Consider the following 17,742-nt stretch of genomic DNA (forward strand, 5'->3'; position numbering starts at 1 on the left):
CTTTTCTGTCTTTTAAACAGTGCTGTTTTTTTTTCCCCTGCAAAGAAACCTTATTTCCATTGGAATTCTGTAAATCATTCTAGCATAATAAAGAATTGTTTCTCCAGGTATATCGGTAATGCAAACATATATCAAATTTGAAAAGGACCTGTAATTTACATTTTATTAGATCTAAATGTAGGAGGCGTCTTATGTGACTATGCACCTGAAAGTGAACTGAAAAGCAATTTCTTACACTTGAGGAACTGTCTGAGAATCTTTTATTTCTTCTCCTAGTTTGCATATAATCAAAATGCCTTAAATTTGCCTTACTGCAATATGCCAGTGTTTAGTGTGTATATATATCCGTGTCTATATTTCTATATATATGAGGTAAGCATTTAGGAGTAAATGTTCTTGTACAACAGTGTTCAATCCTTTAATTCTCTTCACTGCTCTACAGGTTTCTAATGCATTTTGAGATGCTTAAGAAGAAAGAAGCTTTTGGGATTGGTCTTTATTTGGGGTTTCACAGTGTTCTCTTAAATGGGAGGTGGGGTCTGGCCCTGCTAGACTGGGATGTCATGACTTCTTTTTTTTTTTTTCATGTGCATAAAGCAGGTATTGATTCTTTTTTTTTTTTTTTTTTTTTTTAATTATTATGTGTATACTGTTTATTTTCCTGCAAATGTAATATAACACAACTCAGTGACCAGGTAAACCCTTGTCTTTCATTCACATTCTGAAAGATTTCTCAGGTGATCGTTCGTGTATGACTTGAATGAATGTCAGTAACTGGCTTTTCAGGAAGTAGGAAGTTCCCAGGAGAGTCTGGCTGTCACAGAATTAGAACAATATCTCCTACCATTAAAAGGGATATTTTATTTTGAAAAAATAGGTTTGCAAGAACACTATGGTATTGAGATTTCTCTTGACTCTCAACTGCATCCACTGTGGCTTTTTCATTATCTTGTACATCAGCATTTTAATTGAAGGTAATTTATCAGCAATAGGAATATTTAATTCATTTTCATTCATTTGCAAAATGAACATTACTTTAGAATCTGCTATGGCTTTAGTAATAAAGACTGTATTATGTGCATAAACATTCCAATTTGAATTAGCTTAAATGATGTCAATAAATGAAGTTATGTTTAAACGTATTTGCTTCCCATCCCTTCCTCCAAAATAAACAGGGTTCTTCCACCATGACTTAATGTTTGATCAATGCATATTGCAAAAATATCATCAAGCCCAGAACCCATAAACTCTTTGTAAATCCAACTAGTAATGTATGGTTTGTTATTGCTTTGCTATGTCTTACTAGACTGCAGAGAAAATAAACTCATTCTGCTGTTCTAAACCAGCCCTGGGATGCAGAACAAGTAGTAGTTGAGAGTTAATGAAATAAAGTAGGATAGGACAAGGGGTAATGGGTACAAACTGGAACACAAAAAGTTCCACTTAAATTTGAGAAGGAACTTCTTCTCAGTGAGGGTGACAGAACACTGGAACAGGCTGCCCAGGGGGGTTGTGGAGTCTCCTTCTCTGGAGGCGTTCAAGACCTGCCCTTGATGCCCTCCTGTGTAAACTCATCTAGGTGTTCCTGCTCCGGCAGGGGGATTGGACTAGATGATCTTTCGAGGTCCCTTCCAATCCTTTACATTCTGTGATTCTGCTGAGAACTCTGTATTTAATTCTTTTTCCTTCTCATGCACAGGAGTGTGTTTTTGATTTTTCATTAGATCTTGGAAGTCAAAATGTTTGCTATCAAAATTACATGGTCTTAACCAAATGCTGTCAGCATTCAGATAAATTTTAAACACTTGGATCTTTTTCTGTCCTTTTCAAGTGAATTTGTTTTCAAGGCAATTGCAATGTAGAGAATTTTGCGGTGGGTTAAAACTTATGGTGGTAACAGTCTCTATGGAAACAACTGAACACACATGAACCCAATTAGTTTTATAGATGGACATGTAACTTTACAAAATACATGAATAAAAGCTTCCGCTACACATTTATTCAGGATTCACTTCAGCAAAAAAATGCTGGGGCAGGCAATGATTTTTCAATTTTTGCTCTGCAAAATAGGGTCAGAGGTGGAGGTCTGATGCTGGAGTCCTTATCATCACTGAGTAATGTCTCTTCTGAGGTTTGGTGTTTGATAAGAGTGGGCAGAGGCAGAAGGTGGAGGCGGCACAATGGGTGTTGGTGTATTGCTGACAGCTCATATCCTGCTGGCCTGGGAGGTGCCTGTAAGGAGCTCACTGTGAAGTTGTCGCTTGTTTTCCATGGGGAACTGGCTCCTCCTGGTTCCCAGCTGCCACATCAGTTAAAAGATAGCTTAGGAAGTATTTACACTATCCTAATGTATTTTGTTAGCCACGACCCATTGTTGCCACGTCCATCGTGGATGAGGGCAAGGCAAAAAGTACCTCTGAATGTAGGAGGGAAGATTATTTTTTTGTGATGCATCTGTTGAAATACCTTTTACAGCCTGGGATAATTTGGTTTGCTGGGACACAGCAGTAATATTCAGGGAGATCATGTGTATGTAGCTGAAAAAATGAATATCCAACAAAAGAGAACTCAATTGTTCCACTGTGGTCCCTATTCCCGGAGGACAGCACATGTAGGACCTTGCCAGCACAACGATAGTCCCCTTTAACACAACTGGCCTAAAAGACCCATGAAGAGAAGAAAGAACTTGTAGAATGAATTTATTGTAATGTTGAAATAATCTTCATAGTTTTTATCCTCAAATGTATTTGAACTTTGGAGAAAAATGGTCAAGGAGCCTCCTGCCCCCTGTACATGGCATGTAGGGCTCTGCTTCCTCGCATGCAAAGCAGAGAGTTGTGGTGCCTGTGATGTTTTCTTCTTTTTCCACGCCCTCGCCTCCTGCTCCGGAGTGTTTGCAGAGCCGGTGGGGTGGACCGGGGAAACGACAGCAGCAGCTGCTGCCACCGCAGGAATGTGGACCCACCTCTCCTAAGGATCAGCTTCCCGCCCGCGGCTCCCTCGGTGTGGAAGGTAAGCCTGGTACGTGTGCAGCCCCAGTGGCTCTGGCGTGCTTTTAGTTTCTGCAAGGAACATGCCATGAAATACCAGCTAGAAATGCTGCCGAGGTCCTGACGTGAGCAGGCATGTGCATGTGACCTTGGGTGGACACACTGGAGTAGTGCAGGGACACTTGCTGGCGTGGCTGCCGGGGCTGAGAGAAGGATGGGCTCCAGAAATAACCCAGAGAGCTTAACTTGTGGCTACAACTAGTGAGGGAGCCCACTGAGTTTTGTGTTTTGTTTTCTTTTAACTTTTTGACTTAAGTGTGTGACAGAAACTGGCTCTCAAAATCAGATGTGATTTCTGTATTAGCCTTAGTTATTTTCACCGGTATATGTGACTTCAATAGGTGGCTTTTAGCTGAGTATAGTATGATTGAGTACATCAGGGTCAGAATTAAGCACTCAACAGTTGGAAGTATTATGATTTGATGCTGCGCAAATAAAAGCTACTGGCTTAATAAAGTAGTGGTGTGGATCTGTTATGTGTGATATAGGCAGCCCTTGGCTACAGCTGTGTCAGGCTGAAAATGAAAATGTGCAAAGTTAAAGAATTGCAGTAGCCATATGAGTGAAAACACAGCTGAGTGTGACAGACGAAATTTATGATACTCACTTCCTTTCTTCTCCAAGAACAGCGGATCAAGTGAGCACAGAAAATACATCTGCTTGAATAGTTTGTTTATACAATATCACTATTTTGGATATTCAACACTTGCTTCTTACAAAAAAAAATAAAATATACAACCCCCTCAACATCTTCATTTCTTGGCATCTTGTTACCTTCTGCTCTGAGAAGAAAAACAGGTGTCAAGAGACCAGTGACTGTAATACAAAGAAGTAATTGAAAATAGCACAGTAATTTAGGCAGTGTCTATAACATGCTTGTTACTTAGCACCTGTCTACTATGTCTTCCCTTGCAAAGTAGACCAGGAAATACACAGTTATTAGCAGTGTTTTAGAAAGTCCTCACAGTAAAATAACCATTATTTCTATGTCAGAGTCAGAAATGTACTCCCATAATTATATAAAACCAAACTCTTATGTGGTTAGGATCATGGTCATTTGTCAGGTCTAGTGTTAAAATATCATGTAAGCGAGGTGTGGTATACAACAAGGTGATGTCAGCCTTTCTACACTATCTCCACAGTCTGTCTTTGTTAGCATTCAGGCTACGGAAGAGCCCTGCATCTGATGTTTCTTGTGCTCCCTGTTTTCAACACAATGGCATGAAGTTTGGTGTCATATTAAGTTTCATTCTTACCTTTTTGCTGCCATTCCCGTATTCAATGCAGTCTGTTCCAACTCCGCAGTACTTGGACAGTCAGCAGTATGATACATCCAGAATATGAGTTTCAGTTCACAAGAAATGTAGCAATTAGGCCTTCCCCTATGCTAGTATTTTAATTTTCACCTTTTTTTTTTTTTTTTTTTCTTCTTATGGAATCCGGTGTTCAGTCTTTAGCAGCTACACAGTGAATGGAAAAGGTGTTAACATTTTTTCTTGTGAGTGCTATTAGACACCTTTACAAGAATAATGGTGGAAAACCTGCTTGTAAACAGGATCTTATATTGGAATTATTATAATTAAAGTCAATTCATAGTCACTTCTTTGTGTCTTTTTGTGGTGATCACCTTTGACATTCACATAGGTGAGCTAATGCTTGAGAACAGTATCTGGAAGTAGAGAGTATGAACATGATTGAAGGTTTAAGTTTTAGGGTAGTTAGTAAGAGTGCTAAGTTACACATAGCATAAACTCCAGTCTACCAATGCTGCTGTAGTCTGTATGGACTTACATGTGTTGTGGGTGCTATGTTGCTGGTTCATTTCGCCAGTGACAGCTACTTTGTTTCTGCCACAGGTGCCCATTCTCCAGCTTGAGGAGGGAGCAACTCCCCTGGGAGCTGCCATTTGGGACCCTCCTGGGAGCTGGGGTGTCCCTGTCACTGATGGGACAGGGCTGGGGAGTGCACCCAGCACATGCATCTGAACATGCCCACCTGAGATGCTCTGGTCCTTGTTAGTGATTTAAAACCATTGCAAATGGACAGGTTAATGGGTGCAGAGGCATTTCAGGTTACAGAATCACAGAATCGACTGGGTTGGAAAAGACCTCAGAGATCATCGAGTCCAACCCTTGGTCCAACTCTAGTCCGTTTACTAGATCATGGCACTAAGTGCCATGTCCAATCTCAGTTTAAAAACCTCTAGGGACAGCGAGTCCACTACCTCCCTGGGCAGGCCATTCCAATGCCTGATCACTCTCTCTGTAAAGAATTTCTTTCTAATATCCAGCCTAAATTTCCCCTGGTAGAGTTTAAGCCCATGTGCCCTTGTCCTATTGCTAACTGCCTGGGAGAAGAGACCAATCCCCACCTGGCTATAACTTCCCTTCAGGTAGTTATAGAGAGTGATGAGGTCACCTCTAAGCCTCCTCTTCTCTAGACTAAACAACCCCAGCTCCCTCAGCCTCTCCCCATAGGTCTTATGTTCAAGTCCCTTCACCAGTCGTGTTGCTCTTCTCTGGACCCGCTCCAGCACTTCAATGTCTTTCCTGAACTGAGGGGCCCAGAACTGAACACAATACTCCAGGTGTGGCCTCACCAATGCAGAGTACAGGGGAAGGATCACTTCCCTTGTCCTGCTGACCACGGTGTTTTTGATACAGGACAGGATACCGTTGGCCTTCTTGGCCACCTGGGCACACTGTTGGCTCATGTTGAGCTTCCTGTCAATTAGTACCCCCAGGTCCCTTTCTGTCTGACTGCTCTCCAGCCACTCTGCGCCCAGCCTGTAGCGCTGCAGGGGGTTGTTGTGACCAAAGTGCAGCACCCAGCATTTGGCCTTATTGAACTTCATCCCATTGGAATCAGCCCATTTTTCCAGTCTATCCAGATCCCTCTGCAGAGCCCTCCTGCCTTCCAGCAGGTCGACACTCCCTCCCAGCTTGGTGTCATCAGCAAATTTGCTGCCACAGAAATGGTTGGTAATGTAAGCAGCAGCGTAATGTAAGCTGCTGTTTGAATCCCATTGAAGTTGTCTTTTGAGGACATTAAATGATACAAAGGCATTATGCAAGTCCCTTGCCATGGGAATAAGTTTCAGCCTCACAAAAAAGATTTTGGAGATGTGAACTCTTTAATACTGTTTCCATTCCTGCTGAACAGCGGAGAACTACAGCTTTCCTCTGGGTATTATTAATATGTTGCTTACTCTTGTTGCTTTCATCCCAGCGTTTCCAGGAGATGCAGCGAGGTGTATTTTTACTCTTATGACATCAAGCTCATATTTATTCCCTGTACTACGGCAGCCCTTGTAGATTTGACTGGTTCTTAGTGTTTGCCTTGCCACACTCACTTGTTTACTGGCTGCCTTACACTTCTGAAAAGGACGGTAAAAGAGAGACTAAAGAAAAATAATTGTCACAGGAGTCACTTTTTCTTTTCTGAAGAATGTTTCAGAACAGGAACACTCTAAAGCTTTTTTTCATCAGCTGTTCATATCTAGACTGTATAGACTGTTATGTGACTTCTTCGACTGACTTTTCTTCCTACCTGGGGCTCTAAATGTCATGTAGGTATAGCATCTGTCAAGAAACAAGCAGAGTAGAAAGGAGTATGCCTAGTTTTAGCTGTCGTTTCCACAAAGAGAATTGAAAAATGATAGATGAAGAAGGCTTTTATAGTTATTTATTTATCTATCTATTTATTTATTTTAAACGAGTCTTCTTTCACCAGTGTATTGAGAGGAAGAGAAGGAAAGGATGTTTTTGTTTTCTTTACTAGGGATTTAGTGAGACGCTTAAGCTGCCACCTTTACAAAGGGCTACGCTTTTCTTAATGAACCACAGGTTGACCAGAGAGTGTATTCTCGTAGCAAACATTTCATGTGTCATTCTGTGTCGTTGTGCTTCCCCTTCCCTTGCTGATATATATGCAGAACCAGACTTGTGTGTGAATCGCCCGAGACAGCATGAGCCCATTTGGCGTGGCAACCGGAGGGTGTGTTGTAAACCTTGGCATCCACAGCAGAGCCGCCAAGAGGTTCCCCCCGCACTGCAGTTTCTAATATTGGCCTCCTGACTTTATCACTGTGAATCAGAGCCAAGTTATTCTTCTACAGTCAACTCAAACAGACTTCACAAACACTGTCTGTATGGGTATTAGCTCCATTTTAGCTGCTCACTGGTAATTTCTTGTATCTAGGGGTGCTCATAGTGCCTGCTGAACATTTTGCAGTTCTTTCTGCATTTTGAAAATCCAAGATATCATGTCCTGATATTAAAAAAGGAGAGTACACTCTGCATGAGTGTATTTTAGGAAAGCTCTGTTCCAAACACTCTATGGGGAAAGGTGAATAGTCATGCTAAAGCAGCATTTTAAAATACTGTTCTGTACGCCTTTTGTCTCTACATAGCAACATATGGCGCCAGCTAGTCACATTTGTCATTTCACTTGCTTAATTATCTCTGTGAATGCACATTAGTGCTACTGAGACATAACTATTAATTTTCGTGGACTTTTTCACTATGAGCTTTTGGTGCAGAGGGGGCAAGGTGGGAGTGAATGGGGCTGGTAACCAAAATCCCTCATAAACAATTTGCTGTGATGCCAAACCAAAATTTATTGTTATCGGAGGCAGCTGCTTGCCCTCTCTCCACGCTTCTATTTGTGGATTTTCAACAGCTATAAATGGAAACATGCGCTGACCAGAAATCACCACAGTGCTGCCTGATACTTCTCTATCCTGACTCGAAAAGTACGGGAGTATTGAACATGTAGCCAGGTTAAATCACTTTTGCTCAGGATATTAGGGTGTTTTTTTCCTCTGAGAAATGGAGTTAGGAAAACATGAAAGACAAGTCACAGGAAAAGAAGCTTTAGAGGAAAAGCAAACGGTAAGATATGTTGAGAAATGTTCATATTCTTTTTTTTTGATTTAGTGATAAGAAGAAAAGTCAAATAATCTGTTGTACTTCAGAGGAGTGTTTCCTGTATTCCTTTAAACACTGACCTTGAAGATTAAAACTTCATTCATGTATGTTAAATTAATTATGATGGTACATTTCTGTTGAAATCACGGAAATTTGTGAAAGCATTTTGTGTGCATGTGAATTGCAAAAACTGAAATCTAGTTCAACATTGATTTGTTATCATAACCCAGACTGATAGCTATTAGTTGGTGGTTTTCTTGGGTTTTTCCTGAAGGAGTATTTCACATCTTTGTACACTATTTTCCATAACTTTAGATCAGTAAATGGAAGAAGAAATTGTTTTCCTGTGTCTGGAGCTTACTGAAGAGAGGTGTGACCAAAACAAATTATTAACAGAAATTGAAAACAGTCAAAACACAGCTTATTCCTAATTAACGCAGGCTTGAAATGCAGTTTGTAATTTGCCTTGCATTAACAAGGTTATTTTCTCGAAATCACAAAAAAGGAAGTTTATTTTTGGCTTTGCAAATCTGTGAAGAAAGGTGGTCATCACTTTTGTTAAACAAACTAGCACTGAATGTTTTATCACTTATCTTAAATAGTGGTGGTGTTCCATTGGTTTGGTTTCATGGCGGGCCAGCATTTACTCTTATTTCATTATGTTTGCTCCTGGTAGCCTCAGTGAAGTGAGACTTAACAAGCTTGAATGTTGCTTATTAGATTTAAACACAACTTCACTGAGGCAGGGTGCATTGGCTGGGAAACATGGGAAGTGCTGAAACAAAGTAGTGACCTGGTTTTAAAGTACCTTTTTCTTTTTTTCTTTTTTTTTTTTTTTTTTAATGAAAAGAAGTATTTGTCTAAAGAGTAATAGGCAAAAGAGCATTGCTAAGCCTTCATCGTGAAGTTATAATATCAATATTATATAATGTTTTACTTGTTTATTTTCTTATTAGTGAATTAATACTTTAGACAGTTACCTAATTTTGAATTTGTGGTTGAGAAATAAAATAAACAGAAAACTCTTCAAAATCAAAAGCAATTATAAAATCAACAAATGCTTTAGGAAAGCTTTCAAAGGAAACCTTTGAAATTTTGTTCTAGCTCATGTGTGGAGAAAATATGTAATCAGACAGTATGATTATCTAATTGCAGACTGCATCTTGATGCACAAAGAATTGAACAGACACCCTCAAGTGAGCTTTTTCCAAAATGCAGACAGCTTCATGTTGAACCCTAATGATTTTCTGATGTCTTTCTCTGTGTGTGCCATTTATTAATTTTAAGAATAGCAAACTGGTGCAAACAGGGACCCCACGATGGCAGCCACATTAACGCCCACACCAGGTCACCCACTGTTTGGTGGATTCAAAACCAAACCCTCTGAATGTGTTGAGCTGTGAGAGCCCCCTCAGCAGCAGCAGGTCACATCCCTGCGGGTGCCCAGCAAAGGGGCCGGGACAGTTTCAGGGAGCTGTGCTGACAGGAGGAATGCCCTGGCCCCCACCTGCCCTCCAGCCCCTGTGCCTGGCCCCGGCCCCTCCAGCCGAGCCTGAGCCTCCTCTCTATCCACCACTCCCTTTCTTTGCCTGTTTAGTCTCAATGCGTTTCTTTCCCATTGCTAGATGGATTTCCCTTTGCCTCCACATTTTTTCCCTGGTTTTGTATCTCCTGGGATTTTATTGACTCTGCCCTTTTCTCTTTGTTGCATGCAGGTCAGGTCAATATTCAAACACTGCATGGGGGCAGTGTCAATCCGTGGTATAGATACTTTTTTCTGCATGTTATTGTGGATGCCTGTTCACATATTTAACTTCAGTATAGCAAATACACAAACTATTTAATATTATAGGCACCATGAGGCATCCATTTTCAAAATTATAGCCTATAAAATGGATGATAATTTATATAACTGGACGAAACTTTATTTTTTTAATGTATATTTCATAGGGGCGTAGGGTAACTCAGGTGCAAAGGCAGCTGAAGAGGTCTCTATCCCAACCTCCTGCTGAAAACAACTATGGAGTCAGACCAGGCTTCTTGGGGCTTTATCCAGTCGTGTATTGAAAACCCCCAAGGACAGAAACTGCACAATCTCTGGGCAACCTCCTCCACTGCTGGGCTGTCCTCAAGGGGAAAAACTTTCTCCTCTGATTAAGTCAAAATCTCTCATGTTTCAGTTTTGTCTGTTTCTTTTTCCTCTGCCATGCATTGCTGTAAAAAGCCTTGGCTCCAGCTCCTCAATAACCTCCCACAGGGACAAGGGCTGCTATTAGGTCCCCCACGAGCCATCTCTTCTCCAGGCTGAACAAGCCCAGCTCCCTCAGTCTCTGGTCATAGAGCAAGTGCTCCAGACCTGACCATCTTAGTGTTTTTCACTGAACTTGCTTCAGTCTTTCAAAATCTTCTATCAGATGGCCCAAAACTGGATCCCTTATTCTAGATGTAATCTAGTGAGTGCTGAGCAGAGGAGGATAATTCCTTCATTTACCCCACTGTTTGTGCTCCTGTTAGCACAGCCCAGGATGCAGTTGGCCATCCCTGCTGCCAAGGCTCTCTACTGGCTCAGGCTCACCCTGCTGCACACCAGGACCCCCAGCATCTCCTCAGCAGACCTGCCCCCAGGCAGTCAGGCCTGGATCGCTGACAGGAGCCCTCCCTTCCCAGGCCCATAGTGCTCCTGTTGGCACATTCCTTCAGCCTGCTATCACCCCTCTGAATGGCAGCCCTGCCCTCGGGCAGGACTCTTCCCTGCAGTTCATGATCTGCAAACCTGGTGAGTGCCCTGCATCACCTCCTATCCGTCACTGATGAAGCTGTTCTACAGGACAGGTCTCAGGACACAGACCTGCAGCTCTCCACTTGTTACTGTCCTCCACGAAGAATACAAAGCATTAACCATGAATGTCTGAGTCCAATTGTCCAACCTGCTTTTTAGCTATCTACTTGTCCACCATCCAGGCTGTCACATCCTAGCATGGATATGAAAATATTGTGGGAGACAACGTTGGAGGCAAGTCAGGGTAAATGACATCCACTCATTCACAAATCCAGCCACTTTATCATAGAAGGCAATCAGCTTGGTCAGGTATGATTTCCCCTTGGTAAATCCAAGTGCTGTTCCCAACCACCTTCTTCCCACAGGCAGGTATGGGTTAACTCTTGCCATCCCTGCCTTGATCCTCATTCACTGCTGATTGCTTTCCTTCTCCCTGACCCCTACTGCTAAGTGCAGAGCTCTGGGAGACTGTGTTGATGAAGGCTGACGCAAATATATCAGTGAGTCACCCCAGTCTTATCCATACCTGCTTCCACCTTCTGTGCTGCCTTTTTGCACCACAGCTCAGTCACAAAGTCCCTGCTTGGACATGCTGGTGTCCTCATAAGTTGGCTTGCCTTCCTGAGTATCAGCATGGACAGTCTTGCATGTGTAAGAGGTTGTTTTTACAAACACGATGGGTTTCCCACACTCCTTCTGTTTCCAAGTTGACTTCCTACTTAACGGGTTCTGGATAAGCCGAGGTCAGCTCTCCTAAAGCCCTAGGTCTGTGCTCTGGTACTTGCCTTCCTCAGTCCCCAACAAGATCTTCAGCTTCACTGTTTCACAGTTGCTACAGCCAAGCCTGCCACTGAGTACCACGTTCCCAGCCAACTTCTTCCTTGATTCTTAATAACAGATCCAGCTGTGCATGACACCAGTTGGGCTGTCCCATGCCTGTATTCTCTGAATTGCTTGTCCTGCCATTTTATTCTCCAGCAGGTGTCAGGGAAGCTAAAGTCATCTGTAGAAAACAGGGTTCCTGATCCAGATACTTTCTTGGGTTGTTTAAAGTTGTCGTGAGGGGGGTTGCCCACTTCTTCACCCCAGTTATGCTGTCTGCAGCCCAGTCCCACCATGATGTCACCCTCCCTGACCTCTCCTCTCATCCTGACCCACAAGTGCTCATCCAGCCGTATCGTTCAACCTGTAGAAGAACTCCCTACATCCAAGTTGCCGCTTCACACAGAAATCCTCTCTTCCTTATCTTCCCTGTCTTTCTGAAGAGCCTGTGTCCATCCATTGCAGCACTATAGCCACGTGAGCTATCATCTCATCACATCTCAGTTATTTCTACAATGTCATAGTTCTATGACATATATATATTTATGTGTTTAAGACAAATCCTGGTCTTGTATAATTTGTTACAAATATTTCTACATATTTTCAAAAGAACAAAGTTTATATCATCCTGAAAATATTCTGATCACAGTGTGTCAATTAAATAGAGACCAGTTCATGCTCAAAGTATGACCTCTGCAGATGACAACCTCACAGACAGTTTTATTAAGTGGTGTTGTACCTTTAAATTTGCTGCTTACTGTGGATAAGATAAATAACAGAAAAATCTCTACCGCTTCAGGCTATTTCACTTAATATTTGTGAAAGTATCCTTGTCCTCACTTCCTGGAGGAAGACTCCTCGGCAGCCTCATCCTGAAGAGAGTCTTTGTGTGGAGGTGGTTGTGGAAATGGAAGATAATGGAGGGCCCTCTTTGTGATGGGAAAATAGAATGACTCACTATAAAATAGATTGGACTAAGCAGATGGACTCGATTTTCCTTTTCATAGTTTTGATTTTTATCATAGCTCAGAATGACAGAGTAATTCTAGAGTTTCCCTTTTGAAACGACGGCTCAGCTCAAAATAGTCTGTTTACATTCTGAAATCCTCCTCCATTAATGTGGATTGCCTCGGTTATTTGAAATTATTTTAATTATATTTCATACTTTTCTGTTTCTTATTTGATTTCTTCTCTCCCCATGAAAATCTAGCACATGAAGTAGTGCATTTAAAATAATGTTTATGTTGTTGTGTTTAACAGGGAACATTCAATCTTCATCCTTTAGTTTGCATTATAAGGGTGTTTTTTTTCACTTTCTTGTTACATTAAGTAGTGATAGAGAAAAGAACAGTCATACAGAGAAAATAAATTAAACCAAATGAATATATGGATCAGAAAGAATGCCATGCACTGCTTGAAATGGCATTAATTTTCAGATGAGAGGATGTACTCTGTAAGAAATGGCCGCAGGACTTCATTCAGAGAATCAGCATTTACTTTTCCCAAACAATATGTTGATAGAGCTCATGCAGAGCGCAACAGTTTGGATCAAACCTATCCAAGTGAAACAACGATTAATCTTTGTACACTGGTAGCAACAGAAAGAGTCCTGTCAAGATCACATCCTCTCTGCAGGAAGCGTGGGAAGTCTCCTAGGAGAAGACAGCCCATTTCCTGAAGTTTGCCACCTAAAGGAGCCCAAACAAGATGGAAGGTGGTAGTAAATATGGTCATGAGAGGAACCTGCTTGCAGGTTTAGTTGTTGATTTAACTGCGTGTTAAACTTGGCAAGAACCGAGTATGGGACAGGAAGGGTTGTTTGAAGAGCAGAAGGGGAGGAGAGACCGGTGGAGTGAGAGTGGGCATGACAGCAGGAGCAGTGTGCAGTCACCCACACATGGGGATCTCTTCTACCAGGTCATCTTCACTCTTGTGCTGGTAAGGGTCAGGGGCAGAGACAGCAGCATTGCCCCCGGGTTCAGGCTGCCCCCTCTTTGCTGGGAACAGAACCCCATCCATGGCCGGTGCTCTCTCTCGTGCTACCTCCAGATAGGTACCAGGCTCTCAGAGCAGGTGCTGCCAGCTGCCCAACATGGCTGCAGTGCTCGGAGCGGCCAGCTGAGCAAGCAGGGGTGGCTGCAGTACCGGCTGGAGAGGCACGGTAAAAGCTCTTAGCATCAAGCAGCAGGGAAAGAAGAGGAGCAGCAGAGGAAAGAGCAAGTGTTTCTTTGTGCAGATGCAGGGAGTTAAATGCCTGGACAGCAGGATCATCTCTGGCAACAGCAGAAATCTCTACAGTTGACTAACTTCAGAATAGCTGCTCCTGCCTACAGCATCAGAGGGGAGCTGTGCTTACACCTGTATGACACACCAACCTGTGAGCCTCTTCTGGTGTCCACAAGCAAAGGCCCTTCCAGATTCATAGGTGGGTGGGGGAAGTGAGCCTGGAAAGGTTGAGATGGGAAGGATGTGCTTGCTGGTCAAGTGAGGCAACTTGTTTTGGTGTCTGTGAGAGGGGCAGATCTGTAGATTCCTTGTGCATCTGGTATCTCATGTTCATGTACGATTCAGGGTCTGCATGTATGCATCTAGCCAGGACAGCAGTGTAAGATCACAGAACTGCACCGCTGAGGTCAGCCAAGCATCTTCTCTTTCTCTGGAGAGAGAAAGTGATAATTACTGTGGGTGAGGAAGACAGAGATTCAGATGTGAAATACAGCAATACAGCCCGGGGCACAGAACATACAGGTGCTTCAGCAGGTTATGCTCTGTGAGGAAGCCAGTGGCAAGTGTAGAGAGGACTGCCAGATACAAAACCCTCCTCCTCTTTTGTCTGTTCTCTCCCCTAAAAGAGGACAGGCTGGTGGCTGTTGATTCATGTGGTTTAGACAAGAGGGTAAAGGTGAGAGGAAAAATGAGAAATTTTGTTTAAATCCTCTTTCTCGGCCAGTTCACTTCACAGTAACTTTTCTACTTCTGTCTCCTTTAAAAATTCACCTACCCAGAAAATAAACTCCTAAAAATATATTGCTTGCCTGAGTCCATTCCTCACTTTGATAATTCAGTACTGAAATATGAGCATCATACTCATCTCCAGCATAACATATGAAACTAAATAAACACACGTTACTATATAGCCAGAGAAGGTTTTGTGTGTATATGCATTTAAATGATTCCTGTTCATCTAAGAAGAGTGCTTTATTTCTTGCTTTAGAGGTTGTTTGTGACCTCTGAGAGCTTCTGTCACTGAGCTGAACTCAGCTGGGTGAGTTGTCACACTTAAGGTATTTTGTGCTACCCTGTCCCAAATTACAGCAACCTCAACTAAAAGGGTTGGTCATGGGACACACTTTCAAATATCCCTGAGCTTTGAAGATCAGGACTGAGGCTTCACAGTGGCTTCAGGAAGAGGATGATAAGACCCTAGCATGGAGGCAATCACGTCTCACTGTGCAGGTGTCAGATGGCCAAGACAGCATCCCAGCTAGAGGATCAGTATTTCCTCTTGCATACTGAGAGATGAGGTATTCCTGTCGAGCTCTGTGGAGGCATGGATTACTCCAGCAAGTGATCACCGAGGAGGAAGGAGTAAACTTGGAGGCTGCAAGTAGCAGCATATATTTACCACTGTTGATGTGACATTCAACAGGACCAAAGCAAGTGGGAAGCACTGAATCCTGGTCTGCCCTACTTTCTAATTCTGTCACTTAGCCTTGGCCTTACTTGTGTTTCTGCTACCTTTTCTTTTACCTCATGCCAGTCCCACAGAGGCACTGCTGGAACACTTGAGGTAGGCTTTGTTTGCATCAGTGGAAAAAGAGTTATCTTGGAGAGATGTCATCAGCACATTTTTGGCTGGGGGGTTATATGAGACATTACCATGCAATCTCATGCACGGATTCAGAAGGGGAGGGCAGCAGATTCCTGCAAGGACTTTTTTTGTGTTGATAAGAGAGGCTTTTTAGGAAAAAGTAACAATTGCATGTTTTAACTTTTTGGAGTGCGGAAAGTTAAGAGTCTCTGTAAGAGCTGGATCAACTGCTGCAATGAAGTCATGCAGGACAATTCAAATTATTGCATTCTGGGGGCAATAGGCAGCAAAGATAGGAGTATTAGCATGGAGAGACAGCCCCTGCTGATGAATTAAAACAGTTTTGGGGAATGTTTGTAGACATTGGAACTCTCTTGAATTCAGTTAAATCAAAAGATTTGTTTATGGTATGGTATTAGTTTAGTATTTGCCTGAATGGTATCCACATGTAGCTTGAGAGTTAGAATGGGCCAAAGATAATTTCCACAAATAAGTCTGGATATAGAGACCATTATTTAAAAAAATCATGACTTTTTCAAAAGGTATCCATCAGGAATGTGGGAATGAGTTATGGATGATACTTGGGCAGATGTTCACTCTCCATTGCTTCTGCTAACACTGAAATTCAGGATGGACATGAGGAAAAGTTCCTTCATTAGAAGAGCGGTGGGCAGTGGTACAACCAGGGTATTTGTGGAGTATCTACCCCAGAAAGTTTTGAAGACTCAACTGTGCAGAGCCATGGCTGACTTGACTTCGCTTTGGCAGTAGTCTTTATTTGAGCTGGATGCTGGAGTGGTTGACCTCTGGGGGTCTCTTCCAAACAACATTTCTTTCATGCTTTGATTTTGAAGCTGCATGACTACATTTGTCAGGAAACGTGCCAACAACTTCTTCCATCTGCAAGAGACCTTTAGCACATTTAACATGGATATACAATGAGACTGTGCTCATTGTTAAAACCTCCTCGTTCATGCATTTTAAACCCACTGCTTTCAATTCACTGTCCTTTGAATTCTGAAAACACTCAATAATGCAGCAGTGACATTAAATCTGTTACTTTGATATGAACTCTTGGGAACAGAGCTACTTGACAATGAACAGAATAAAAGGAAATGAGTGATTAACGAAATGCAGAAAGAATGTGGACCTTAACTGAGCTAGACTTTCAGGGCAACAGGTAGACAAGTAATTACATGCTTCCATGTTTGCTTTGTGTCAACTATGAAATGCATAACATTTCAGTATGTTTTGCCCATGTTGCCCTCCCTTGGATACACCAATATAATCTCTTTAAAGACTGGTAATTAGTGATTGCTTCTCAAAATAATTTTCCTAAATGTGTTTTAGACACTGAGTCTAAACACCTTAAACACTAACTTACCCAGGAAGAACAAAGTCTTCCAAAGTAAAATGATTGAAATATAAGAGCATCTGGTTCTCTGCTTCATTGAAATAATACTGGTTTTCAGAAGATCAGTATTTTCTCTGTGCATATTTGAAAGACACCCATTTTTCATCTTGGTTTACATTGGCACAAAGGCCTTTGAGACAGAAGACTGTCTAGGGCAGGCAGAGAGAAGTGTGCTAGCTTCTCAACTTGCTGGATTGCATACTAAATGCTGTAGTAACCACTCTGCAGCCTTCCCTGGCTTTTGAAGGGTCACATGCCATGCCAGTCCAGTCCAAGTGGAGAGAGACCAGGGAGCATATTCTGGTGTGCCAAGTCAGGGGAGTTACCGAAGTGCAGCCTTCAAATGCCATCACAGCACATGCAGTATTGCACAAGTGGATCTGCAGGCCAATGTCTGTTCAGAGGAATTTGGCTTTCCACAATGGTTCTGTATTTTCACAATAAATATTTGTTCCCATCTGATTTTTTAATGTTTATCATGAAATAGAGACCTGAACTATCATCACATGTCTAGTCCAGCACCATCTTACGTTTTGGCAGCGGTCATCCTGTTCATCAGCTCTATCTGATTATGTTGTTTTAAGACAAGATTGAATGTGATGGTCATACAGAAAACCTTTCTGCATTAAATACTTCTTTGTTGAAAGTTAACTGGTGGCTTTTTCCAAAGGACTGATGATGACATGTAGTACATACTGTAAAATACTTTCTGATGGCATTTTTACTATATTCATCCCTACCTGGTCAGCTTAAAAGGATTAATTTAATATAGATTGAACTAATGAAGATTCATTCTTATGAAAAAAGGACAAAAGCAGATTTGCTGAATTTAGGTGAAAAAATAATTTTGCTCAACAGGTTTTAGTTTGTTCAGGGTTCTGAAAAGTGGAAAACAGCAGGCTGAAGATTTGCATCTCCTGAATTGTACACAAATGAAT

General features: G+C 42.1%; 1 protein-coding gene across 6 annotated transcripts in view; it reads left to right on the forward strand.

Moving 5' to 3' along the window:
• Window positions 1-7,754: 7,754 nt before the first annotated feature.
• MLIP (muscular LMNA interacting protein) overlaps window positions 7,755-17,742 on the forward strand; it is a 108,225-nt gene continuing 98,237 nt past the window's right edge. For 3 of the 6 annotated variants that reach the window (XM_065056106.1, XM_005506772.3, XM_005506774.3), the window contains exon 1: window positions 7,755-7,942. In XM_065056106.1, the coding sequence (XP_064912178.1) occupies window positions 7,880-7,942 (63 nt within the window). In that variant the 5' untranslated portion in view covers window positions 7,755-7,879. The remainder of the gene's footprint in view (window positions 7,943-17,742) is intronic. The other 3 variants (XM_065056109.1, XM_065056110.1, XM_005506775.3) reach the window with 1 other exon arrangement.

This window comes from Columba livia, chromosome 3 (assembly GCF_036013475.1).
Source record: "Columba livia isolate bColLiv1 breed racing homer chromosome 3, bColLiv1.pat.W.v2, whole genome shotgun sequence".
Classification (NCBI taxonomy): Eukaryota; Metazoa; Chordata; class Aves; order Columbiformes; family Columbidae; genus Columba; species Columba livia.